At 33.3% G+C, this 27,909-nt stretch overlaps 1 protein-coding gene across 2 annotated transcripts in view; it reads left to right on the forward strand.

Annotated features, from left to right (window-relative positions):
- Positions 1–27,909, forward strand: part of Smp_158610.1 (helicase mot1, putative) — a gene marked incomplete at its 5' end in the record, with an annotated part of 54,569 nt that overhangs the window by 19,347 nt on the left and 7,313 nt on the right. Inside the window, 18 exons of one of the 2 annotated variants that reach the window (XM_018799975.1) lie at positions 533–634; positions 2,846–3,055; positions 3,625–3,791; positions 5,541–6,121; positions 7,786–7,876; positions 10,207–10,404; positions 11,766–12,250; positions 13,588–13,700; positions 15,554–15,959; positions 16,725–17,105; positions 17,373–17,773; positions 18,454–18,606; positions 20,266–20,600; positions 21,439–21,516; positions 22,995–23,058; positions 24,528–24,735; positions 26,250–26,380; positions 27,038–27,327. In XM_018799975.1, the coding sequence (XP_018646567.1) occupies positions 533–634; positions 2,846–3,055; positions 3,625–3,791; positions 5,541–6,121; positions 7,786–7,876; positions 10,207–10,404; positions 11,766–12,250; positions 13,588–13,700; positions 15,554–15,959; positions 16,725–17,105; positions 17,373–17,773; positions 18,454–18,606; positions 20,266–20,600; positions 21,439–21,516; positions 22,995–23,058; positions 24,528–24,735; positions 26,250–26,380; positions 27,038–27,327 (4,394 nt within the window). Of the gene's footprint in view, positions 1–532; positions 635–2,845; positions 3,056–3,624; positions 3,792–5,540; positions 6,122–7,785; positions 7,877–10,206; positions 10,405–11,765; positions 12,251–13,587; positions 13,701–15,553; positions 15,960–16,724; positions 17,106–17,372; positions 17,774–18,453; positions 18,607–20,265; positions 20,601–21,438; positions 21,749–22,994; positions 23,059–24,527; positions 24,736–26,249; positions 26,381–27,037; positions 27,328–27,909 lie in introns of those variants that run through there. The other variant, XM_018799986.1, reaches the window with a different exon arrangement.

Raw genomic sequence — 27,909 nt, forward strand, 5'->3', positions numbered from 1 at the left:
GCTAACCTCCATACAGTAGTCTTTATTCACAATTTAAAATCGTTTTCTGGAGCTAATTAGAAAGCATATGAAAGCAATTAAATGAGCATTAAGTATTCTCTATATTGAAGTACTTGAAGATGAGATTTCGCAAAAATAGTGGAACTGATCTCTGGCAAAATTAATGTGTTAAATTCAGTTAACTATTGTTTTCCGAGTTAATAACCTCTCACTATGGAACAGAGTGAATCTTAACTATTCTCAACGTTAGCTGGACATAGATTAGATTAAAGCTCGTTCTTAGCCAATAAGCTCTAGTGGATAATTGGAGAAGACTTTAAAATCTTGTGTAAACTTAAGAATGTGCTAACTTTCTTGTCGTGATTCACTCCCATTCAACTTGGTTACTGAACAGTGGATTTGTTGAGCACTCACTCACAATCGGCTTTAATCATTGCCCGTTATATTAAATTGTATGTAGTATTGTTTAACTACGTCTTGTATCTAATTTTTGCCTAAATTTCTTGTGTTTCACCTTCTTGTCACAATTTAGATAGAAAGCTTATCTGCTGATACGTTACATATAATATTAGATAACTTATTCCTGAGGATACTTTTAGAACCATGTACCTCAATACGTGCCCTGGTTACGAATGTAAGTTATTTAATTTTCAATCTTATTAAATTATGAGTTTCACCTAGCCCTTAATTTTTATATTATTATTTTAAGTGGACTTTATGGGAGGTTGTCACAGGAAATAAACAAGCCTTGTGTTTTCCCGGTAGTCCTTACGCTGATATTATCTGTTTATTTAATGAAATTAGCTAAACACTTTGTACAACAGCATCCGGTCGTTCGACTCAGTGGTTATAGATTTCAGTTGTTAGTGAGTTTTAAACTATTCATGGGGTTCTTATCTGGTAACTTTCATCATATCACACTGAAGGAAAATTTGTCCTGTTTTATTTGATCAAGAAATCAATGTATTAGTTTGATTAGTTTTTTATGCTATTACCTGGCCAATTAGTAAACACAGGACAACATAGATACTGGAAAACTTATTCCATCTGGTTCAGAACATGATAAAGAGCGGAGGCTATTTAAACGTAGGCTGATGGAAAGCCTACGTAGTAATTGTGAGCGGTGGTGGGTACTGAAGGCAGAAGAAATGGAAAAGGCAGCAACAATAGGTAACAGTACATAACTGTTCAAACTTGTCAAGAAAATAAGTACAAAAAATTCGGTTGTTATAGAGACTATCTCGGAAAATGACGGAACCATTATTCACTTTCAATCCGGCCTATTAGACTGATGAACAGAATATTTTAAGGAACAGTTAAACCGGCTTTCAGTCATACTTCAGTTAAACACTACCTCCAAGCAACCTGAATGAGAAGTTGGTATAAGTCATCCAACTGTTAGTGAGGTTGAAAAGCCTATCAGTAATCTAAAGGGTAAGAGAGCATCACCCTTGAAATCTTTAGGGATGGTGGTCCAGTTTTAGCAGTTAGATTAATTAAAATCTTAGCTAAAATCTGGTAACTGGGTGTAATTCCATTTGACTAATCTCCATCTCTGGTCGTCGTAGTCTGTAAGAAAGTACAAAAATCTTTTTGTGACAATCACAAGGGAATCAGTTTAACTAACAATACTTCTACGTTTAACTAGTGCTCGTGAAGAGCGAACTCAAGAAAACCATGTTGTTTTCAGACTTGGACGTGGATGTATGGACCAAATGTTGACCCTTGGGCGGACTCTAGAACAAAGACGTACTTTCCGACACTCGGCAATAGTTTTTTTTCTTGACTTTAGGACAGTGTTCCAATCTGTTGATCATGAAGTCCTGTGGTGGTGTCTGTCATTGAAAGCCGTGCCAGAGAAGTTCATTAACCTTTTAGTCTCTCTACTCGAACACTAATAGTTGAGTCAGAGATGCCATAGAAGCTGGTTAGGAATAGGGTACTAGGTTGGGATGCGAAATCGGTTGGTGAAGTAGCAAATCTTATCGACTGAGGCTGTTGGGACATGTTTTCCATATGCCTATACACCGCTTATCTCGACGGACGATGTTTTCTAGTGTAGGAGTAGAATATAAGAAAGCTAGGGGGGGCAAGTTAAAACATGGCATCAGTTCATGAGATCATTGGCAATTGGGCTGAGCCATGTTAACAGATGTAGACTACCTAGTTTGGAGTCCACGCGATTATCGTAACCAGTGGTTGCAAACATTGAATGACATATCTTGTCATTTGCATTGGCCCAGTTGCATTCATTCTTTGTTTTCCCTCAGATTCTATGCTTCTGAATTCCTCTTAACTTTTTTTATTTCTCTAATTTATATTTTCTTGAATCATATCTTCAACTCCTGATCTTTTCAATCACCACTGATTCTGTTACTATCTCAACTGTTCTGGAATTTGACCTGACAATCTCATCTGTGTACTAACGGGCTATGACGACTTGAACCGATGTACACATGTATCAGTTTGTCCTTTCATATCTCAGACGTTCATTCAAAAATATATTGTGTTGCAAAATCTGGCATAGGATTCTATGTAAAACTCCATTATTTCATTATATTTACAAGGTACGCTTTGTACACTAGTGTTGTCAGATGACTAAACTTGTTTTCATCTGAAGTTTTACTACTGTAAATTTTAGTATTGACCAAGGCTAATTGTAGATGATCGGTTGATTTGATAGATGTGATCAAGCTGATTTAATTCAAGAGACTGTTAACTTTACTAACGCGTGTTGTTGATTTATACCTTATTTCTACTGTCGATAAATTATGTAAGTAAAGTTATTTCATAATTCACATCCTACTGTTGTTTCTCTTCTTATCAATACCTATCATCTCCTTAGCTCACAATCAAAATTATTCAAGCAGCTGAAGTGGATTGCCTTGTTGAAGCGAGTATTCGACGTTTAGATGTATGGCTATGTCAAGTTATGCAACCGACTGGTATCCCCTACCCAAATAAATTTTTAGTACCCTGTTTAAGATCTAACTCAGATATACAGTTAACAACTAGTGAATTGAGTTCGAATAATGATGAATTAACAAGTCTAGGAGTAAGTATTTGAGTTCGTTAAAATAGCTAATTTTTTCATATGCCATTTATTGCAATCACATTGCGGTTTAAGATACGTGTACAATTTTTCTATTTTCTATTCTTAAATGTTTATTTTGAATCTGAAAATTGGGGATTTGTTCAGATATTGATTTTGTGCTTAAGTAGCATTTGGTGAATGTTTAGCAAACCAAATCAAAACCATTATATATATCGAGGATTATTACTAGAAATTTGTCATTTTCAATGATTGGAATGGGAGGACCAAATTGTTTTTTGTCGATTCTCTAATTAATGCTAATAGCTTGGTTTCAATGCCCATACAAAATATTGACCAGTATTTGACCTTGAAGTAATAACTTCAATTCCATGACACTTCTATTATTCAAATTTTCAAAATAATATGAGATGTTTTTTGAAGTTAAAAAAAAATACCATTTTAGCTTCGTATCTCTCTATGGTGTCGTAGTACACTGTTACTATGTTATTTTCACTTAACTAATAATTTCAAAACTTCCTTTAACATTTGGTATATTATTTTCGTGCTAATATTATATCCATTCTATTCAGATTAAGGTTAGATCAACTGCGAACATTAACTCGAACATCCCATCAAGTAATCAACAGGCTGTATTTATACCTCAACCAACATATTGTATTGGTGGTTTTCAGTGCTTAACCGCTAGTCGTTCAGAAATGGAATCTTATGTTTTAGAAACCAGGATCTCGGCTGTTCGGTTAGTTTTCAAGAATATATTTGAGTATGCTATAATGAATCTTTGTTGAAGTGTTTTTGACTGGTTCAAATTTACACTTCCTTAATGTAAAAAAAGCGATACAGTCGTTCTGATTACTTTTAATTATTATCCACAAAGAGTGGTTGGTAATACAGGCTCCTGATAGTTTTGTTGAAATACTTTTGATTTCGAATGTGTAAAGCACTTGGTAAATGACGGAAGTCAATAGTTCGGATGCTGTCAGAAGTAAACCTATCCTTCGGTAGTTTTTGTAGGAATTACGTCGGCCTTTTTTAAAGGTGTAACGACTAGCGTTTCACTCCAAGGTATCAGAACATTGTCTATTTCTGTGGTCCTACTTTGGTCATAACTGACTAATTAAGTTTCCTTAAGTTTTCTAAAGTGAGCAGTCAGTTTCTTGATCATACTTTCGCGCTCATTCTTAAAAAGAGCCTAGTTAGGTCATCTTGACCTGGCAACTTGTGGCACTTCAGGAGTGCCTTGCGAAACTCACGTTTGTTAGGTGGATAAGTAGTTTACGGGCGATAGGTATATGACAGTCTAGTCGATGTCACTGAGTTAACAGACTAGCTGGACTGTTCATTGAAGAACTCTTTTCATCGTTCCAGACGATTAAGGATTTTACTTATTGTCATGCCATCGGCTTCTCAGGTTGTTTAATTAATATCAGGCTTCTTGCTGCTAATGGCTTAGATGATGTAAAAGAGTTTCCGGGAGCCACCAGTCGCGGCTGCTGCTTCCATCTCGTTAGCATTTTCCTTCCACCAGATTCCTTAATCCTTGCCCAAGCTTTGTGAAATTTCCTGACATAAGAATCTGATTGTAACATCAAATGCACAGTTCGGCGGAGTGGATTGTGGTACCTCAGTAAGTTGTAAGGTGTCTACAGGAAACTATCGCTCATAAACGTGACTTCTAGTGAAACCACTAGCGTCTTATCTTTTCATTTATATGGCTTCATGGCAACACGTTTCATGTTAAGATTCGGGAGACCATCACCACTAACTAACATATAACCGTGGAGTTTTCACTGTCCACTCAAACGACTGTTGTTTCTGAACATCAGACCTGAGCATTTAAATCTTCGATTAGCTATACAACATCTTTCGAGCGCGATTTATTGAAGTTATCATTTAATTGGCTTCAGAACTCAGGCTTAGATATATCTGAACTGCCGTTTGTTGAACCATAGACTCGGAGTACAAGAAGATATCGTTTCTTACACCACTTTCTTACTTTGACGGGACCTTTTCATATTTCAGCATCTAATTGATTAGTACTGGAATTTTCAAGCTAGCCTGATAACCTTCCCATTTTTATCGTACACAGTCTTCCACGTTGTGGGATGACTGGCAGTAGCTCAATGCAGCCCATTAATTATCAAACAACATTGTACAGCAATTTTTTTGTGGGTCGACGACTCCAAAGTATCATATATGATAAGGCACATGTCTATTCTTAATTTGTATTAATTAAAGGGTGGAAACCACCCATAGTTTGTACGGTTAAATGAATGGCTCAACTATACATATACATCCAGTTACCTTAGAATCACCAAGTATGTATTTCATATTATCTTATTTACTATGGATTTGTTCCCCATAAACTAAGAAACTTTTAACGTTGTTAACTGAATTAGCTGTATTCGCACTGTAAATAGCAGTTGAATTTGTCTCATCTTTACTATCCTTTCATTTGATATTTGATACTGTCTCTTTTTTTTGATAGTGTTTTAGCATATTTGTGTTCGCGTATTTGTCAATACAATAAGTTAATTCCAGTTCATTTATTACCATGTATATCAGATAATCCAAAGTCATCTACTTCATCATTACCATCATCAGCAAACAACAGTGATCATAATCATGTTAATAATACATCAATTAGTGTTTTAAATTATGTAATTGGAAAATTAATAAGTCAGTTACATTTAAAGGATAGATTAGCAATGCAACGTTTTATCTCTGGACTATTATTATCTTGTTGGTCTTTATTACCTCCGATTTCATGTTTACCAACTGGTTCTGGTGATAGCAATGATAATAACTCAATGAATTCGTCAAATAGGTTGTTTAATTCCATGAATCCATTTAACCAAGTAAATTACATTGACAAATTAACTTACACATGGGCTAATTTATTGAATACTTCTTCATCAACATTATTAACATGTCATTTAGAACGGCTACAGAATTTATCAAAGAGTGTTTTCACTAATATTAAAGTTGACCTACATGATATAACAAAGCAACTACGTGGACGATTAGAATCTTGTTTAACTGAAGTAATTTATTATGAAGAAATACTAGGTATGTATGTATAATTTTTTTTCAAAATTTTACAAGATTTATGTGCATTGAAAAAAAAATTCATTTATGAAGATTTATACGATTTTAAATTAACTTTACTCATATGACATCATCTAGATAATAAAGAACAAGAAGTTCTGGATAATTATTATACTTTATTTCGAAGTTGTTCTTGAATGTTAAATACAAAATCTCGAATAGCTCTGAACTCAGTCAGTCAGTCAGTCACAACGTAGAACTTCGTACGTATGTACATCAGTTCGAGTTGCCATACCACATTAGCACAGAGAAGAAGTTGTCGATTCAAATCCCATAGTGGTAGAAGTAGTAAAAGTATAAGCATTATGTGAAAGATTAGGGTTTGAAGAAGTTATTGAAGGAGCTCTGAGCTAAAACAAAATGACGAGTCTTTAGCATGGGTTTTTATGAATTCGCTTGCAGATATCATTTTGTGATTAAAGCTATCTTCATGTATGCTTGTGAATTTTTGTAACATTTAAAATATACTTTCCTCACTTTAAGTTTCAGGAATTGTTCAGACTTTTCTCAGTTGCATCTGTTAGCGATGTCTTTTTCGATTAGTATACACAATAATTTTCATCATAGATTGAATGAATATATATATTTGCACATTAATTATAGACTTATAACGGCAGAGCTTGATAATAATGTTATTGAAAACAATTTTTCGCTTCATTATTCTATTTTTTGTTCTATGGTTACTTATAAACTGTTAATATGTTTCTAGGTGCTGTAATTTATGTCTTTGTTACTAGCAAGGTTGAAGAATTCAAGGTATAAATTTCGACAATAGTTCAGCGTAACAGATATATTAAACAAATATTTAGGCTCTTGAGATTCAGAACTGCTTTCAGATAACATCCTAGACCAATTCAATGATGTGTTATTAGTCTATTGGATTGCTTTGGAAAGGGGAGGTGTGAGGTTACCCTGATGTCATTTATTATTAGTAATGTTGTTACCTTTGTACACCAATGTCATAATTTTCACATACAAGATCCTATCCTTGTATTAGTAGTAGTGTGGTGTGGGTTGCTGATATCCACATAAGTTGTATATGGTGATGGTCGGGCATTGAATGTATTTCAGTAGAAGATCGATAAGGAGAGAATGGGAACGGCACGCAATTAGTACGAAAATGCATGAACAATTATAATCGGAGACTATGAACGGATATTTGCAGAAGAAACAGTCAAATTGAGACAATAGAATGTTATTTTGCAAAATAAGTATTCACTATATGGTTCTCATATTTTAGTGAGATATTCTGTAATGTTGTGCTAAAATATATTCGATTGACCCCAACTAGCGTTCTTGTTCACTACAGTAGTACTTCTTCTACTGTATTAGCAAGTCCAACTACAAATCATAACGGAATAATCCGGAGATTTTAAATAACTGTCTTCATTTGAATCTTGTATACATTTATGCAATAAATGTAAAACTCTTGTTGTTAAAAGTTTTCTTGATCTCAACTAGCGGAGCCATGGAAACTAATAATAATTAACTGTTTTATTCCGCATGCTAGCTTGAAACTAGAAAATCTTCAGTTCCAAATCTAATAACATGGTTGATTTATAATTACTAGGTTTTTTCATACCGGTTTCTCATATTTGGTCTGTTATTAATAATTACCCTTTTAGCTCCTTTCAAATTAATGCAAGAAGATTGTCGTGAATTAATTCGACTGATGAAAAGTGGTGGCCTTCCTGTTGATTCTCAAATTCCAATAAAGTAAGGTCTTAAAACAATTTTAAATACTACTCACTTGTATGGAACGATTCCAAATTTGTAATTATGTATTTAAAAAGTCAGTACATAAACCGATGATTTTACCTCAGTTACATTCAATACCCAGGAAAACACATCCTTGTGTATATTTGCGATTCATAGTAGATAAAGTTGTTCTCTCCAGTTTCTCAACAGGTGGAAGGATTGCATGTCCTCATGTTGTTGACTTTCTCAGCACTATAAGGTTCATGTTTTTTACAACTGTCCACACTTATTCGGCTACAGTGCCATTGTTGTTTCAGTTTACTGAAGAATGTAACTGTTACGTTCGGTTAACAGATAAATGTTAATGTAACTCAGTGATCAACTATAAGTTCCTCCTAAAGACTCCGAGTTATACGTTGTTTGAAGAATAACCTTACTACACGGTTACTTAAATTGCATTACGTGGAATAGATTTCATTTCCATGATCCATCGGTTCGGTTTACTGATCCATTTGATTGTAGTTATAACATATTTCTCGTTAGAATATTAGTAGAGTGTGTTTTAACACTTCAATCTTCGCGCCCGATTTATTTTAAACTTTGTCTACATCATTAATCATTTATACATTGATTTTTTAAAAATATTCACTTATTTATGCATTACTGATTCAAACTAACTTCCTATGGATGCAATTTAATAGACCGTCTTGAACCACTTAGGATCAATGATAAATGTTTCATTCTCGATTGACGAAGTATTCGCCATCAGGGATTTGGAGGCCATCCTAGCAGCTAAATTAGTTTGTTTGTTAGCTTTCAGTTTCTGTTTGTCAAACTTCAGATTTACAGCAGTTTCCTCTTTTTTTTTATATCAATTACTCTTTATTGACCATAATTGCTTGCTCTTGGTATTTTTGAAGATTTTTAAGAATATTACGTATCGATTCGCTCAGCGAATTGAGTGGATTATCATTAGATTAGCTGGAGATTAGTTCACTGTGAAGATGATTGTCGCTACGGATCGGCATCAGCTGGGAAACTGTTATGGCATACCAGAGATGATGAGACAGCTGTCTTTACTGAATTCGAAACCCAAGCTGTGCTCACCTTATTGCCCTACCAGACATCTAGAACCATCACGTTATCTCTTTACTCAACTGTTGCGAATTTCTGTCCTTGTCCTTACTAAAAGTATGTTGATACTATTTACTGCATATACCAAATGTTCGTTAGCTCTCATTATTCTCGGCCGTTCCCAATTCCCTAGTCAGAACGCCATAAAGATGCAATAATACCTTGTATCATGTATTACTCAGACATATATATATATATATATATATATATATATATATTTAAACACATAAATATTGGTACAGGAAGCCCCCAAATGCCCTGGTACGGCCGAGAGTGGGGAGAGTCTGCTCTCCCTCTCGAAATGCTCTCATATGGCCACGTCAATTTATAGCCTCTGCCAGGGAAGTCCTGCTCACTGCCTTCTCGTGGCGGGGGTGTTGTTCACAAAAGTGAGAGGACGAAAAGCGAATGTCCGGCGCTTTAACCGGGTTGGTGAATGTGGAGGATCCACCTAGGGGAGTTGGAAAACCCTGATTCCAAACCAATGGTGCACATGGGCTGGTTCCAGTATCCTGAAGGAACAAATGGCGCATGAACCAGCTGTTGGTCACCGGCTACCATGGGACTGCATCTCCTTACGATGCTCCACTGCCTTGTGGACTAGACCTTTAGGTCAAAGGCTCCGGGTGTGGCCCCCTAAGAAAACCACCTGCTTCAGTCTGGGCACCTGGGCAGTATCACAGCCCTCACACAAATCAAATCGAATGAGATTTGTGAGTCGCATATTTATCAGGTGCTTCCTTGTACCAATATTTATGTGTTTATATATATATATATATATGCGAGAAATTGAAATCCGCGCATCAACATTTCTTTACTTGTGATGTTTTTTTCTGTTCAAGACGTTATCAAATTTATTTCTATATTGTCCGGTATGTAAACGTGTCTTCCATTTGATATAGTTCATGTTTACTTGTTGTAACTATGTCCATTTAAAATTCATTATCTTGGTCAACTATATTTCTGGTTAATTTTGCTATAACTCTTGTCCACCCTTACTATAACGTATTACGCGTTGCCTCAACCGAATAGAATATGCTTATTTCTGTTTCTAAAAGTTAACCGTTTGAAATGGAGTTCGAAAATTATCGTAAAGTTTCTTCATTCTTCCTATTTGTCAATTCAAGTGCAGTAATGCATAAATATAATTTTATCGAATTTCTCGTGTAAATGATGCCAACTTACAGTTTTTATTATTCTTCCTTTTTATTCAGCGGTGTCTTAACAATAGTTCATTGTAAAACATTACTTCAAAAAGTGGCCGAAATAATTCATGCTCAAAAACAGCATTCAGAGAATGAAGTATCTTGTGTTGTTGATTCATCTCTATTGGATCGCTTGCATTGTCAATTTGAAAGAACTCGAACTACAGTTGACCATTGTCTTACTTTACAATTATATCTGGGAAATCGGTTAGTTACCTGTTTGGATAGTTTTTTTTTTCATGGTATTTATTATTTCAGTGTAGTACTATTTATTCTCTTTCTGCGATATTATATCTTATCATTGTCCCAGTTAACATACATTCCTATCATCAATTTCTGCCGTTTTACTACATGTATATGTCTCGATATTTAGTTATAGCATTCTTATCATATAATAAGTCCGCTTGAGATAGAAAAAATTGTAGATCAGATGTATGTATCGCTGGGGTTTTGTGGTGTGACATTTTGGAACAAATCGGGTGCCATCTTCGTTTACATAAACAATAACTAGTCAGACGCCATGATTCATCTTCGCTTATATCAATTCATGTGTGCAATTGTGGACAGACGTTCTATTAGGAAAATATTAAGATTTTGGACAGAGAGAATGGAAAAATATGAGGGAATTTCTTGAAAGTATGTTACTTTGGTCAATCATTAATCAATAAACACTTTGACACCAACCTGAATTATCAACCGATTAGAAAAATCATAAACAAATATAGGATCCCAAATCAGTTCAAAGGGTAGACAATTAAAACCAATATGCAGGTAATTACTATATAGGTCGGATAAACAGACTGTCAGGCATCTATGGAGACATTCGGATGACCCATTTCTATCTGAAGTACTATTTATGTTGTTCCGAAGAATAACGAAAGCTTCACAATCAGTTTGAAAGTACAAAGCTTTACAAAAATAAATTCACTAACCAGCTTTGTATCACAATAGAAATCATTAGAATAAATAATTTGTTAATCTTTTTCCAAGGTTTGTACCAAACGTTGACTATGTTTCTCCTCGGGGTGATCACTACCCCCCCAAATGCTCTGGTACGGCCGAGGGTGGGGGGAGTTGCTCCTTCTTCTCGAAACGCTCTCACATGGGCACGCGTATACAGTCAGTGTCGGGGAAGTCCTACTCACCACATTTTCGCGGTGAGGGTATTGTTTACGAAACTGAGAGGACGAAAAGCGAATGTCCGGCGCTTTAACTAGTTTGGTGGTACGGAGGATTTACATAGCGGAGTTGGAAAACCCTTAATAAGAATGAATGGTCGACATGGGCTCCAATATCCAGAAGAAACAAATGGCGTATGAACCAATCATTAATCACCGACTGCATCTCCTTACGTTGCTCCACTGCCTTGTAGATTAGATTGACTTTTTGTTTAATAGTTGGTTGTATGTGAGTTATTGGAATTTAGTTATTCTATAGGTTGTCTTACTTCGTAGCTAACACGTATATACTCAAACCTTTAATTTTCTTATTCCATTTCTTGAAATTTTAACTTGGTTTTATAGAATTCTTGAGGTAATTTTTCTGTTTTTATGAAAACATTTTTTTAGTGTCGAATTGGGCATAGCCTGTGCATTTGCTAACATGAATTGGATTTTACCAGGTCGTTTAAGTTTGCTTATTCGTCCGTTAATGGACACTATACGATGTGTGAAACCATGTATAAATCAATCCGATAATTCTGTGCGATCATTGAATTCAGGCACCGATGGTATTTTTCAAATAAATTCCCGTCACAATATTACTTCTACTGCTACAACTACGTCATCGATTTTCGGTGGTAGTAGTAGTAATAGCAGTGCTGTCGGGGCATGCATAGATATTTTACCAATTGGGACATGTGTACATCTTCAACGCTTGGCTGCCAGTTGTTTAGCGCGTCTTTTGTGGTTAGAGTGGAAGATGTTAAGCACTAATCTCCCATCACAATCATCATCAACATTGTTGACGAATAAAAGTTTACTTCCAAACACTTCCAAAGCTGCTACCAAAGTAATCAAAAATCTAACTTCCTATTTGGTAGAATCTGATTCTGGTTAGTCACAAGTTTCACTTATTTATTAATTTATTTACAGTCTTATATTTTTGTAAGAAGTCTCATTCTACTCCAATTGTCTTCACTTTTTCCCTACTCCTTTTTTTTTAGAGTCAAAGCATACAACTTTCTTGATGTGTTGTTTAAATGACTGTCATAAATCTCATGTTGCTTTTTGAACAATGTACTTTTATGTCATCAGATTACTGAATAAATCTGAACAGAAAATGAACTATGAGGTTTGAAAAAATAAAATGAATTCATTCTATTTCATGATTTCTCATCATCTGTAAAAGACCCAAATTTAACATTACTAATCTAATTGTTGGTAAAGTTCAGATTATTATTCGAAACAAAGTCGATATCATAAAAGTAAAAAGAATAGGACACAAAGCATACGAATAAACATAGTTACAATCGATGTATATTTGTGTGTTCGTAAGTAGTAGGATTTATGGTGTTTCAGTTACTAGTAGTCATGATGAAGGTAAAAGTGGATCGCGTAAGTGTTATGATATTAACAAGCGATTGTGTAATTACTCAATATGATTAGAAGTATTACTTGAACATCTAAATATGTAAAATAAAAGGGTTATTTGATTACCACCCGGTCACTGGCAAAACGAGGCTAATTACACTCTTCCTGTGTATGTCAGATTGCAAGTGTTTGATACCGATGGACTCTACTAATAGAATGAGTTCATTTTATCCTGCAAAACTTGTTTCTTCTCTTTTAGAATTACTAGATAAATTAGTATACTAAAAAATTTTGGTATTCCTTATTTCAGACGCTGATTACGGCTTATTGCTGTGCAACACTTTTAAAATCTCATTGAAATCATGAACCGATCAAAGTTAAACAACCCATGAGAACTTGGAAGTACTGGAAAGAAGTTTCATCCTAGTATAGAACACTTCATCACTTTGTATCTACAAACCCGTAAGCAGGAACTATAACTAAGAAATTAGGTCTTGAAAGATGTTCGCGCACTGTCGTAGACTAGTTCAAGTTAGAATTTACCATCACTGAACTTCAACTCATTAGTCTAAAAGTCGGTCATTCGCGCGCGAAACTGAAGTTCTTGGTTTTGATTTCTGCTTACAGGGTCGTGGATACAAACTGCTGAGGAGTTCCATACTAGGATGAAACTACTATCCAGTGCTTCTAGGTTCTCAGTAGTTGTTTAAATTTGATCGATTTTTTAATTTAAGTGATGTTCAACAATGTATGCAATTCTGTATTGCTAATTTTTAAAATCATTATCTTTCCATACATATATGATTGGTTTATTGTTTTGCGTCACTTTCACGTATTAACGAACTCAAATACAATCCAGACTTCTTGTTGTCTCTATCAAGTACTTCAAATCCGTCATCAGAAGCAAGTGATCAGCCCAATGAAGATCAATCATCATTTGATACTAAAATAGCATGTGTTAATTCGCTCTCTGTAAGTTCTATTCTTTTCCAGCTTCTATCCACTGTTTGCCTTTTCGTCATTTTTTAACTGTTATAGAATGTTTACCAATTCTCTTTATGGTAAAAAATAATTTCTTGTCTTGAAATTGTGTAAATCATCAATAATTCAATAAATAGGCCAACTACGCAAATTTTGCCGCAAACACAAAATCACCGTGAGCAAATCTGAGGAATGTTTATGACTGTACCGCATCATAGAAAGGACCTTTCACTCAAGTGGATCAAATTTCTCAGTGAAGTCTGTTAAGATTTTAGGGATGATCTAAAACCTGAACAACCTCCAACCTTTCCAGGGTTGTGAAAACTTCTAACGTGTGCTCTGTTTTGTTTTTTCTTGTCCGATCACTGATAAAATGAATTCAGTAAGATTGTATTTCGTGTGTCCAGTTCCTAAAGAATACTAATTTCTCAGCATTCACAATTAACTGGTTTTGTACTTCGATAATTTCTTGTTTCTTTAAAACTCATTTACCAAAGTCCCGGTGCCTTGTCTGCAATATTTCCTACTCGGTTCATATTGATTCCGTTGACTTATTTGAAAGGATTGTTTTTATTGAGAAAATTCTGGAATTATTGAATTTCAGACCACGTCATTCATCATTGAACGTGCAAATTTAACAGTAATGATGTTCAACATATTGTTTGCGTGAATCTATGATAACGATAATGATAGGTAGAAACTAGTCATTTAACTGTATAACTATGTAGACGATGACCATTGTACGTGCGAGTATCTCACTCTATTCATCCGATTTCCACTGAGATAATTTGTTAGAGTAATGACAATCCATTTTTGCTTTCAAACCTTTACCCATCCAACTTCCAAGGATTTTGATAGTAGACGAACTGAACTCTTCTTCCAAAATATGTTGTAAATTCTCAGTCTCAATTTAAAGTATATCACTAAAGCACATATAATTTTAAATAGCACTTCTTAAGGAAATGTGCTATGGTTTTGATATAATGCAGAATTAAGTGACTATGTCTATGATAGTGTGGTGTGGACTGCTTATACCGATATAAGTAGTATATATCGTGAGTGAGGAATAGATTATCTGGCAGCAGAAGATTGAGAAGATCAAAAAGGAAAGGACAGAAACATAAAGCAATCGGTGTGGAAATCCAGGAATAATGACGCCTGAGACAATTAATGAACATTTTACAAATGAAGTATCAGAGTATGGTTTTTCTATTTTATCGAGAAACTTTGTAATTTGTGCTAAATAAGCAATCGGTTGTTCTCATCTCTGTTCTCCTTCACTACAATGGGACATTTATGTTTGTATCACTATACTTTTGTAATATATATAATTATTTTATCCATTCAAAATATATAATACTATAAGAGAGATGAAATTCAACTTATTATACACGGTAACTATTGATTGCACATGTCCTTATAGTTCATTAATTGTATGCAATGGTTTCATAATATTAGTCAATGTATACAATCTGAGAAAAAAATTCCAATACAGATCATTAAATTGTATTGTTCACATGGTATTTTTTTGTACTTGTTGTTAGCCAGGGAATTTCACTTCACCTTAAAATATTTTATAAGAAAAGAAATTTAAAATTGTTTGTATTAAACCTTTGGGCTAATAGTATCTTAAACATAAATAATTTAAAGAATTTCATATCTTGATTAAATTCAGTAAAGACTAGGGAATATACATTGCTAATCTATTTATTTTGTTCTCTATCACAACTAATGTAGTTAACAATTACTTTGGTTGATCAAAGTGTTCATTCCTTTGGTTTTCATTTTGAATATATTGCTCACTTACTGATCATATCTTCATTTACATTATACCTAATATATAGACCTATCGATTAGACTTGGTTACAACCACGTCGTCATCGTCTGAAACACAACAACAATCTTCTCAACATCGTGGGGCTTACATTTCTTTGTCTTGCATTTGTTATACATTTATCAATTTATATCATCATGAAGAGGGTGAAACTTGTTGGTCATCATCAAGTAAGAGTATGGAACCTATCGATCACAAACCTTGTTTACATCGTTTATCAAATGCCTCATTGAATAGTCTTCGCCTAGGCATACCATCATTATGGCATTTGTTTTGGATAAATCCGGTGAAAATTGTTATTAATTTATATCGCCAATCAGGCATTTCAGTAGAAAATGGTAAATTTATTAAAGAAGGTGGAGAAATACCTGAAAGGAGAGGAAATTTTCACTTGACTTTGAAGAAATTGACCGATGGTATGTCATCGTCCATTTCTCTGTCGCTTTTCTTTCGTTTATTCTCTTGTGGTTAATTTTTCTATTAATATCGAAATTACAACCAAAAACGATATCACTGGCATGAAGTCACCGACATTTATTAAACATATATTCAGAACTTTTAGCTGTTTTACTCGGGATATTGACAATTGTTTATATTAATTCATCATTTAACATCAGCAACCATACGACAAAAACAAACCATGATAAGATGTTTTGTAGTTACATATTTTTAAGGAATGAATATGTATGTATCAGGATACGTTTCCTACAAACGTTTCAAATAAACGATAATTTTCTGTATTGATTCTATCTTGATGATATACCTTACAGCTCTTCGTAATTCTTACCAGTAAAATAAGTCGTCATGGTATTTTTAGACCTCGTTCTCACTACTGAATCATGATTTACAACTTTATTATCAAATTAAAATGATATTCTTAGATTTGCTTGTCTATTATACTTAAAAAGGTTTATTGAATTTACATATTCTATCAACCATTAGATGACAAAGGTATCCTCAAGTAATTACTAAAATTTTCACTCAACAAAAGATATAGGTCAGTGAGGAGTATTTGAACTCGTACTAAATTGTGTTCATAACTTTTATTCATTTCATGTTAATTGTTAGACCGGAAAGTACGTGGTAATTTTCAACACAACTTGATTTGATTAAGAGTAATCCTGGATGTTATCTCTATCTAATAATTTTTTGTTTTTTTTCTTACTGTTTTATGATTACAGAAGTCAAATTTAATATGTCCAAACTGAAATCAGTAGATTTGCCTAAATCAAGTCAGGATGAATTACTTAGTGGATTGATTGTATTATCTTCATGTCTCAATGTTATTCTACCTTGTATTGATCCAGATCAAAAAGAAAGCTCTTGTGATCAAAAAGATGATATATCATTTGAACAAATTATCTGGTTAGCCTCATTAGTTATTCGTTTACCAAATATTGTTTATCGTCGGGTCGGTGCACGTCTTCTTGCTGATTTAACTTTATTAAGACCTGTTTATACATTAAATATCTTATTGCCATTACTATTGTTAACTAGTAACGGCATTTTTTTGCCAACTGATTCATCAACAATATGTGTCGGTACATTGGAGACATTTTTAAGTAAGTTCAATTTCAGTTTTATTTGTAATGTGTGATGTTTGAAATAGACTACGTGAAATACACGAATAGGTTGTTTACATGTTTTGAACTGATTAGATAATTTACTTTTTTACTCATGGCTTTCAGTCACAAATGCTCAATTCTATTTCCCGAATGATTACCGTGGTTTATTGATGAACAAATTTGTTATCAGTACATTACTTTCGTTTGTACCTTGACAGTTTTCAACTTATCATTTTTGTTTTCACTAACTTGTTTTGTTTACAGCAATTGTTGACAAATTCTCCAACATGCATAATTCATCCAGTTATATTCTTCAAAGTGTACCACCAGTTATTCTTGAAGATCCACTTGCTGAACCGAATTCGAAGTCATCCTCATTATTATCAATGTGTAGATGTTTTATGAGTCCTGTGAATGAACAATTGACGTCAGATTTTGAGTCAAAACTTCCAAACGAATTAACAACTAAAACAAATAACATTACTGTTATTAGTAATAGTGAAGATGGATCAAGTTCATTATTATCTAATAATCTGAAATTGTTTTTACCATATGTAGTTTTATTACTAACTCCAACATTAAGATTAATATCGAATTCTAATCAGCATATACGTTCTATCGCGGGAAGATTATTTGCAGCTTTATTGAATTTACTACCGTTAGAGGTGTGTTTATTTGTCTTTTTGGAATTCAAATTTATTATCCATGTTTGTAAAGATTGAAGTATTCATTTATTAAGCTTTTACATTGTCATAGTTTCTCAGGGAAATTCAATCACTCACAATCTGTATATAACGTACTTGTGTTTTGAGATAGTTGAGAACATTTTTTATGTCACCGAATGAAATTGTCAACATAGATAACACTCTAAACTGGATCTATTATATACTATCTTATTATGAAAATATATTTAACAAGCATCCTTCTTTTTTAAGTTGGCTTTCAGTTTAACACACGAGGGACGTACGTACCAATTAAAAATAAATTTGTTTTCTTACCAGATTTCTTATTTTCCAAGCTTAACTGTTAAAAAAGGTTTGATTATTAAGCATAACATGTAATTCCTCTGAGTAAATTACAAACAGGTAATACGTAATTAATAGTTTTAACATGCCAATTAGTTTTAATGAAATGTTGTATGTTATTCGAAATTGATGATGAAATGGGTCTTACATATCCATATTTAAGACGACCCCCTGCACTAAGTAGCTCATTACTTAAGTATTTAGATAAGATTGACATCTTGATATTCGGATAATTACACCAATTTTTTTCTGGGTAAAGCGTAATTTATTATTTCTACAATCTTTAATCATTACATTGTTTCCATTCTCATTTCTTTTAGTCATCCATTCCAAATCCTGAAAAAATGAAGGAAGAATTTAAACAAATTCGTCTTGCACAACGTGAATTTATTGATAATTTACTACATCCTGATCGTATTCAATCATACAATCTACCAATTAAAATAAACGGTACACTACGAACATACCAACAGGTGAACATTTGTGTGTTGCTATTATTGTTACTGTTGTTAGTGTTTGTTTTTCTTGTAGGATTGTAACCAAAGCGACAATGAAACAATCTGAGTTCCAGCTGCTTTGATCTAGTCAAGTGTTGTTAAAAAGAAGTAATTATTAGGTTGTACCAACCCCGCCCCTTACAAAGTCTATACAAATTAAACGTCTTTTGTAACATCAGCACGTGTGCACACATACATAGACGACAATTAAATACGTTGTCTGGTATAAGTAATTTTGTTTCAAATTGTAATAATTCATCAGTCTAATTTCATAACCCGCACAAAAATTATATTAATTACTCTTGACAAAAAGAAACGAACTCAATTACTGTGTTGTTGTTTTTTGCTACTATTTCTAAATTGCTTAATCCATAAGTCAGCTATCCGTTTTGTCTTCAATGTCAACCTCACTTAAGTGTTTCTATAAAACAAGAGTATCCTTCTTTCTAGATTTTTTCATTTATACCTTTTCTGTCAGTGCGTTACATCATACTTGCTGAATAGACACAAGACGTGAGTAACAAGCAAATGCTATGCTCTCATTACAAACAGCGTCAATTCAGTGACATGCAAATCGACTCCTTGATATAACATGAAATTTAGACATTCCGATTAGTTAGTTTAAGCACTCATCTTTTAATCAGTGTTTCACAAGCTTTGGATTAAGTATTAGTCAATTTTACTTATTCTCTCATTAACTTTCACACTTTGTATAATTTCTTGAACACTTCTCTACGATCGACTCCATCTATCCCTCCATAAAATTGGTCTTTATCGTCTCCACTCGTCGGTGCATAGGACTGGATGAGATTCCTTGTAATACCCTCCTTCTTTGTCTTGAAGAATGCTTCGACGGTTCTGGATCCATGAGATTCCCATCCTATAAGTGCTTACCGTGCTTCTTTGGACAGCATCAGTGCAACTCCTTGTCAGTGTGAAGTATTTTCCCTTCATGACTAGAATACGATAAAACCTCTCCTGAAGTTAATCTCTTCTATCCAGATTGTATCCAATGAGTCTCACTTCATCCAATCAGTGGCAAGTTTTATCTTTTCGTTTCCACAGCCATTTGAATGGTTCTCCCTGTCTCCCAAATTTTGCATACATTTTGTGTACCTATAATAATTGTTGCTCTAGTCGTTAGAAAAGTCATCGGCCTTGTGACTTCCGAAGTTATAGAAGATTCGATGATATCTACTTTGTAGGTAACTCAATAATCATTTCAAACTGCTTCCCATCTTATCACAATCTTAGTATATTGTATTTCGTCGCACAATGATTTCACATATGGAAACAAACTAAATGTCAACCGTGATATTGTCTTGACTAGTCCATTTTATTTCTCATTTAAAAAAAAATGGATCAAAAAATTTAGCTTTTTGAACTTGTTTTCGGATTATTGAAGTTTTCATAATGCTAAATTCAATGTCACCGAACACCTAATGAATTATGACGCCCTATCAAAATGTCAGATGTTTTTACTTTTGTATAACACTTGCTACTACTTTACAAAATACTATTCATCATCCATTAGTTAATTGTCGTTTATTCATATCATCAATTGGTATTTAACTTTATTTTTTTGTAATATCTTTATCATTATTTCCATATTGCCTCTTTCTTCAATGTTAACAGGAAGGAGTAAATTGGCTGTGCTTTCTTAATCGTTACGGTCTAAATGGTGTATTGTGTGATGACTTAGGTTTAGGTAAAACGTTACAAACGATTTGTATACTAGCCGGTAGTCACCATGAATTGAAACAATGTTTGGCAACACATAACTCCAATAAATACTATGTGTCTAATGAGTCAAATGTGATGGATACAAAGGTCGATGGAAAACCCCCAATCTCCCTAGTTATTTGTCCATCTACTTTATGTGCTCATTGGTTTCATGAAATACAACATTTTGCACAAACTGAAGATTTAAATCCTTTGATTTATGGCGGCAGTCCCTCAGTTAGACAAAAGTAAGCTATTTTCCTTCAACTATTAACTTAAACACGATCGTTTTGTGTGAACCGAAACATTTTTCGACTGTTTGGTTATAGGATTTTCAATATTATTGTTTGATTGCGTTACATTAATTGTCGTTAATGTTTGGATTTAATTATGCACGACTTTGTTTTAGCTGTTCAAGGTACTCCGTAGAATGCTTAAGATTAGCGGCAAAAGCCTTATGATTTAAAGTTTTTTTTTTATTACTTGTCACCTGTTGAATAAGCCGTCCTGCACATATCTTGTATTAAAAAATACTATATGCTTCCCCAATTTCTTACTTATAAATTTTGTTCATTCATCAAACAATTAACACAAATTACTGCCTCAATTCCACTTCGTCTACTTCAATTTATCTATCTAGTTACTTTCTGTGTTTTATTTGCAATGTATTTTTGTGACTTTAGCCTCAGTCTGTGAGAAAGTTGTATGTAATCACGCAGTTCTTTTATCCGTTATGATTTATAGTATATTCTTCACATTATCTATACCATTCTGATCAGGCATAATAAACGTGTACTACTAAAATTATTATCGTTATACTGAAGTTTGTTATAGGTAGTTTGCTAATACAAGTCTATTAACAGTTTTTTATAGTTCTGGACATAATCAATCTGGTTTACACTTCGTGTATACGACTTAGTGGTACTGTTCGCCCATGATAATTGTGTTCGATGATGTAATAAGTTCAAACTTCTGATTTAACAATTGACATTCAAGTTAATAAAAACCCACTGTGCATATCGTATATTTCACGTCTGTTCATTTAATCCCTTAACAATAGATGGTGTTTTCTGTTTTTATACTCAGCCTTCAGTCCAAATTACATCAGTATGATGTAATCATTACATCGTATGACTTGGTTCGAAGTGATGTAGGATTTTTGGAGTAAGTTTTTCCGCATTAATATTTGGTTATTTTCTTTACAAACAGTTCCTGAGATCTTTGATACATAACCTCATTCTGTAATCGTTTTATTTGATCAATCGTCTCTATTTCATTATCTTGTACGAATTTTACTTATGTAAAGTGTATATCTGTTGATTATTCGGTTATTCTTAATTGCTTGATTTTTGAGATACAATAACTGATATCGTTTGGAATGCTACTGAACATTATTGCTGTTATAACTTGTGGTCTGGATACCCTGTGGATGTATAACGCGATAATACCGACAATTAGAGAGCAGTGATATATCAATCGGACCAACGACGCTTAAAACGCGTGCGAGCAGTCTAGAGTACTTATCGGACTTTCTGCTTACTTTCTGCCTACTCCAGCCAGTTAAGTCCAGAACACCAATAACAGCCTCTGCAATATAAATCATTCATTTCAAACATACTGGGGTTTATATACCAATCAAACAGACCATATCATACCATAAAATAGGAAAACAACATTTTTACAAGATTTAGCCAGATGTAGCTTTGAATAACGGAGATAGTAAATGATAGACAGGGAGTAATTCATGAATGGTAAATCGTATAACAATGGTTCATAAGTCAAAATAAAGCTCATAATAAGAGAGACATAAATATGAATAGTTTAGTTATTTAACAATTATATGATAAAAATATATGCATAGTACTAGTTCATAAATGGATCGTAAAGTTACCATTCACTATTCTTATCGGAACATAACCATTGCCCATGAATTCCTTTTCCGCAAACAAAGTACTTGGAGGAAATTGTTGAAATAAATATACAATTTCTGAGTGATTTTGGTTATATTGGTTATCCCTGGCATTATTCAGTCGATTGCACTAAGTTCACGTTATGGGTTAAATTAAACAAATTAATCTACTTATTTTTGGTATCTTTCGTATTTACAGTAGTTACCTGCTAGTCTTGACGAGTCTCTACATTATTAAAAGATTTTAATCATACGTAGGCAATTCACATCAACTTTCATTCCACTATTAATGCTCTAATATATGGTTATTTATCTTATTCTATTCCACGTTTGAAGCTTTTCAATTTTTCTCTACATTAAAAAACTGGTAGCTCAACAACATTACTGTAAGTATGCGATACCTATGTTAAAGCTGTTCTAATCCAAAACAAAACGTATTACTACGCAGATTTCTTTTGCTAACCCATCAAGCACTAATTACTAACTTCCAAAGCATCTGATAAAAAAAAAACCAAGAGAAGCAATCACTGTGCGAAAATTAACAGTTGGTCAGTTATAGTTCGAATAGCTCAATAGCCGCGTCTTTAATCCCAGTCTTTATCTCTACTGAAACATTCCTTTCCTCTAGTTCATTCTTTTAATTACCACAGATCAAACACCTTCTTCATTTATCTTTCCCCTTTTTATCTCACATATATTCACTAAATCATTGGTTGTTTGTTTACCTTTATAGATTAGTCAACTGGAATTATATTGTTCTAGATGAGGGTCATATTATCAAAAGTAGTAAATCAAAGGTAAGCTTTGTGTTGATTTACTCTATATTCATTTCCTTTCTGTTCAAACATTTGTCATAACCTTGGAAATTCATTGTTCTAATAGATTTTTAAAATCTCTTGTTAATATACCTCCCATCAACTTGCCTTTTTTTAATATCACGTGTAAAATTCAGTTTATTAATTTCTGATTATGGTTTTCTCTATGGTATTTTTTCATTGTCTTATTAGTATGAGACGTGCAAATTGTATTTGTAATTATCTGAGTGTTTGCGCACGGATATCTCACTACTGGATTTGTCTGTTTGTTCTGCTTATTCTTTTCTCGTTTTTCGTTACATGTATGTGCATTTTCCCTAATGATAAATGAATACTTAACGATCAAATAGTTTTTCCTCTAAGCTTTCTCTTTTTCGTCTATGTAATCGTTTATATACAATGATATTGTAATTTATAACTCCCTGCAATTTCTAATTTGTTAGTTTAGTATCATGTGGCTTACATTGTTTAATTAGTCAGTCTAAAATGTTCACATGTTAGTCTGTACCAGCAAGCATTGTTATTGTAGCTGATCCCCTGCTCCCACCAATCGACTGTCTTACATAGAAGCTATTGAGTTTGCTTATTGGCATGTACTGGTTTCAAACAGATCACATAGGATAATCTGAACATTCGGTTATGCAAAAACATTTCCCAGTTATATATCTTGGAGGGATTCATATCCGTTCGACTGGTAAGGGATGATTAATTAGGTTTCTACTTAAGTTGTCTTATTTGTCTCTAATCTTCAATACTGCTCGTTAACGTTTTAGAAACTATACAATCAGTCACCAGCTATTCCTGTTTGTTTTTCCCATATTTCTATACATGCAAACGGAATCACTACTTGTTGTGTACTGGAAAACGACTTTGCCGGGTTTTTTTTTCAGTTTGTCCATAGTAATTTTGAAAAGTATTATAGCTTTCTTAAAAGTTTATTTACAACTTCTGGCCTGAAATGTTTCGTTTCGTATCATGTTCAATTTGCTCGACAATCAGTTTATTCGAATTAAACTATACACAGGTTTTCTTGTTCTGGTCGAATCATATCGAACGTAAAATCAACACTATCACTTAATTAAGTATCTTGATGACAATCTGTGCTGTACACAGCTATTTCTAATTAAATTCATCTAATCATGCGTCTATACTGTTTCTCGCAATTTTCTGATATTGATATCACAAAAGTAATTTATATCGAAATAGGGAATTCTCGAAGAAGATAATTGTTATAGTGTACAAATCTCATGAATCTGTATTGACTCTTCGTTTCTGTGACTTCAGCTTAGGTGTTGAGCTAAAAGTTAGATTTGTTCATTTGTTTTTTCCCAGCTAGAATTTGTTTTATTACTGGTTATTTGGAATTTTTACCCTCTTAATAATTGCTAACTTCGATTATTTACTATCATATATGTGTGAACATATATCGTTCTATTTTTGTTTGATATTAGGTCACTCGTGCAGTAAAACATTTAGTTGCTCAGCACCGTCTTATTTTGACGGGAACACCTATTCAGAATAGAGTTACTGAGCTATGGTCTCTATTCGACTTTCTTATGCCCGAGTTTCTGGGTACAGAACAGTACTTTTTAGCGAAATTCGCACGTCCTGTGGCTTCTAGTCGAGATCCGAAAGCTTCTAAATCTGACCAACAAGCAGGTTAGTTATGGTATTCTGCTTCATTCTATGGTCACGTAAATTTTAAAATTGTAGTGACTGATTTATCCAAAAGTGTTATAAACGTAAAGGATGCTGATCATAACGCTAGAGGTTTCTGGTTATAACAGTCCTTTCACTTTTTACACGTATGTGGGACGCTAATTTACCTTAGACGAATATCTACACTAGATCCCCACCCAGTGTCTATTCTACAGGACATCAACACAACTCAGATCGAAAACACGAGATTAGCCTGACTACAACGTCAATATATTTCCACACCAAAATCCGACACAAGAAACGGTCCATCAATAACGGTCAATACATAATAAGGATAGGGGAATATATATATAACACATATAACACCTGTCATCCTATCTAATGTCTGACTCATCAAGACAACCAATCATTGTCATTGTCGCCCACACATCAAAAAGTATCACTATTGTAAATAGCTTTGGTTTTATAATGAGTGTAGTTAACTGTATCCTACATAAATTTAACCACTATACAATTGAATTACTTAAAATATGTGTATTCTTTTTCTACTATTTATTATTCACGTAAATTCTATTCTGTTAGCTCTAATTCACAACATCCATGTGGTTATGTACATAGATGATCGTGAAGGTAACATTAAAAAGATTTAGCATTATCTGTTGTGGTCTTACTTTCTATGTATTATGTAAGTGCTTGTCACTATCATTCTGCTTCTCAGTATAAAGTTCAACAACTCTGAAACTATCCTATAATATCATACTTAAAATGTGATATTCAAGGAATAAATAGTGAAAAGTGTTGTGACTCATGATAACCTGGAATTTGAAACAGCTTTTAAAAAACTTTGGTAGCTGTCATTGTTAACTCATCTACAAATGTGATCAAATAGTTGTATAACGAGGTCCACGAGAGGCAATATTGCAAGTTGATTAAAGTTAAACATGTTCACGATTGGATTCAGACTCAGTGGTCTAGGAAGTAAATGTTCTCGCGTATGACCGTACATCCAGAGTTCGATCCCTTGTGACGTAATCGTAGATTTACACTTCTGAGATGTCCAATAATAGGACGAAAACGTTTTTCAGTGCTTGTTAATATCCGATGGTGGTATAGCTACGATTAAACCGTTACTTAAACTATGAAAACATTGATTTACGTGTTTTCTCATGAACTGATCTACGAGATATTTACATTTAATTGACGTATATCAAACTATTCTCGGTTCGATATTATTAAGTAAATTTCTTTTAATCCGTCACATATTTAGATTTATCAGTAGGATATTTACTTATAAGCACAACAAACAAATAAATCTCATGAAATTTTATCGGCTAAACATGTTTGTTTTTCAGTAATATCAGGGTAAAGAGGAAACTATAAAAAAAATGTATATTTTATTATTTCGATGATCAGTGATGGATATTTCTGAACTTGATCATTATTCTGAGACTTAAATCAATCTAAGTTGAATACAAATAAATGTTTGTCAATTTTTTTTCCATGATACATTGCAGGTCAATTAGCACTAGAGAAACTTCATCGACTTGTATTGCCATTTATGTTGAGACGGTTAAAAGAGGATGTTATGCAAGATTTACCGCCGAAGATTATTCAAGATTTCGCTTGTAAAATGACACCGATTCAAGTGAGTTTTGTTCTAATTGTTTTGTCTTTTGTTTATTTAATTTGTATTAGTGTAGGTAAAAAGAAGAACAACTGTTCTAGTATATACGCTGATTATTAAAACTGGTATTAGTAACGATCTAAACCACTAAAAATGTTGATGCAATCAGACCTATTATGATCATGAGATAGTCCGGGATCTTTGAAACCTGAAAACTTCCTCACCTTTCCACAAACATCGCTTTTATTATAAAAGGTCTCAATTTCACTCATATTTTTGAAATCACTTACAGTAGTCCGAAATCCTAGTAAAAATGTGAGCTATCTAATTCATAGTGAGATTTTCACTAGCTTACACTATATGAAATCTCTCATCAAGTAACTGGTGTTTGCTCAAAATATCCAACATTACAGTAACCTTTTTATTCTTATCCATTTGATTGACAAACGATAACTTCAGTTGAATAGTTATCATTCTCTTTCTTGCCTCATAATGCATTATTATTTAATTATTTGTTATTCATTCCACGATTGTCACCTTGACATTTATAATGATGATCGCTTCTTCTGTGTGGATCACTTGTCGAATATTACTATCTTCTTGTTTTATGCACTGTCTACTTTTCATTGAATGTTTTTAATTTACTTCTTAAAGTATATCAAATATTCTTCTTTCCAGCGTAAACTGTATGAATCATTTCAAAAAACCGATGAAGGACAAAAAGTGATGAATTTTGTATCGACTAGTAGTGGTGACTTCTATTCTGAATATCGTTCTTCCTCGTTTGGTGGCGTTTCTACATCACATGGTTTTCATGCTCTACGCTACTTTCAAGCAGTTTGCAATCATCCATGTTTAGTTTTGAAATCTAATCACCCTTTACTTGATGAGGTTAAACAAGAATTATGCATAGATTCAATGGAACAGTTAAGAACAGTTCACTATAGTGGAAAACTATTAGCTTTATGGTGTGTTCCTGTTTATTATTGTGATTATCATTGTTATAATTAGTGATACAATTATTTTCCTCTAAAATTACAATAATTGCAGATTCAACAGTTTGCATTGTCAGTTCTCTTATCAAACTGATTTTTTTATTGTGACTACATCAGGCTCCTGTTTTGTAATTACTATTAGATTACTGGTCAAAAACATGATCTTCAACTAAACTGAGATATTAAGATTATTACATTCTACTTTAATTCTTTGTCTAAATGTAGTTTAGAAAGAACTTAACTGGTCTCATGTACAGTAATCCTACCATGAACTTGATTATGCTGTTATCACACTTCCCATTGTATAAAATTCAATATTAGCATCGCTTAGTAACGTAGACTTCAATGTACAGAATATCTTTATCTCTACAATCGTGTAATAAGTCTATTTTTCTTGTGGCATAGCTAATTGTACTAATATTGACCTAGATAATAATTTCACAAGCTCACCACTCTCTGTACCACATAAGCAAGTAAAGCGTGCCTGAATCGTGTCGTCTAAGACAGGTAAAACTGCAAATTGCAATAACTATTTATACGTTGATTTACTAATGA

Source organism: Schistosoma mansoni (assembly GCF_000237925.1).
Source record: "Schistosoma mansoni, WGS project CABG00000000 data, supercontig 0142, strain Puerto Rico, whole genome shotgun sequence".
In the NCBI taxonomy this organism is placed as follows: domain Eukaryota; kingdom Metazoa; phylum Platyhelminthes; class Trematoda; order Strigeidida; family Schistosomatidae; genus Schistosoma; species Schistosoma mansoni.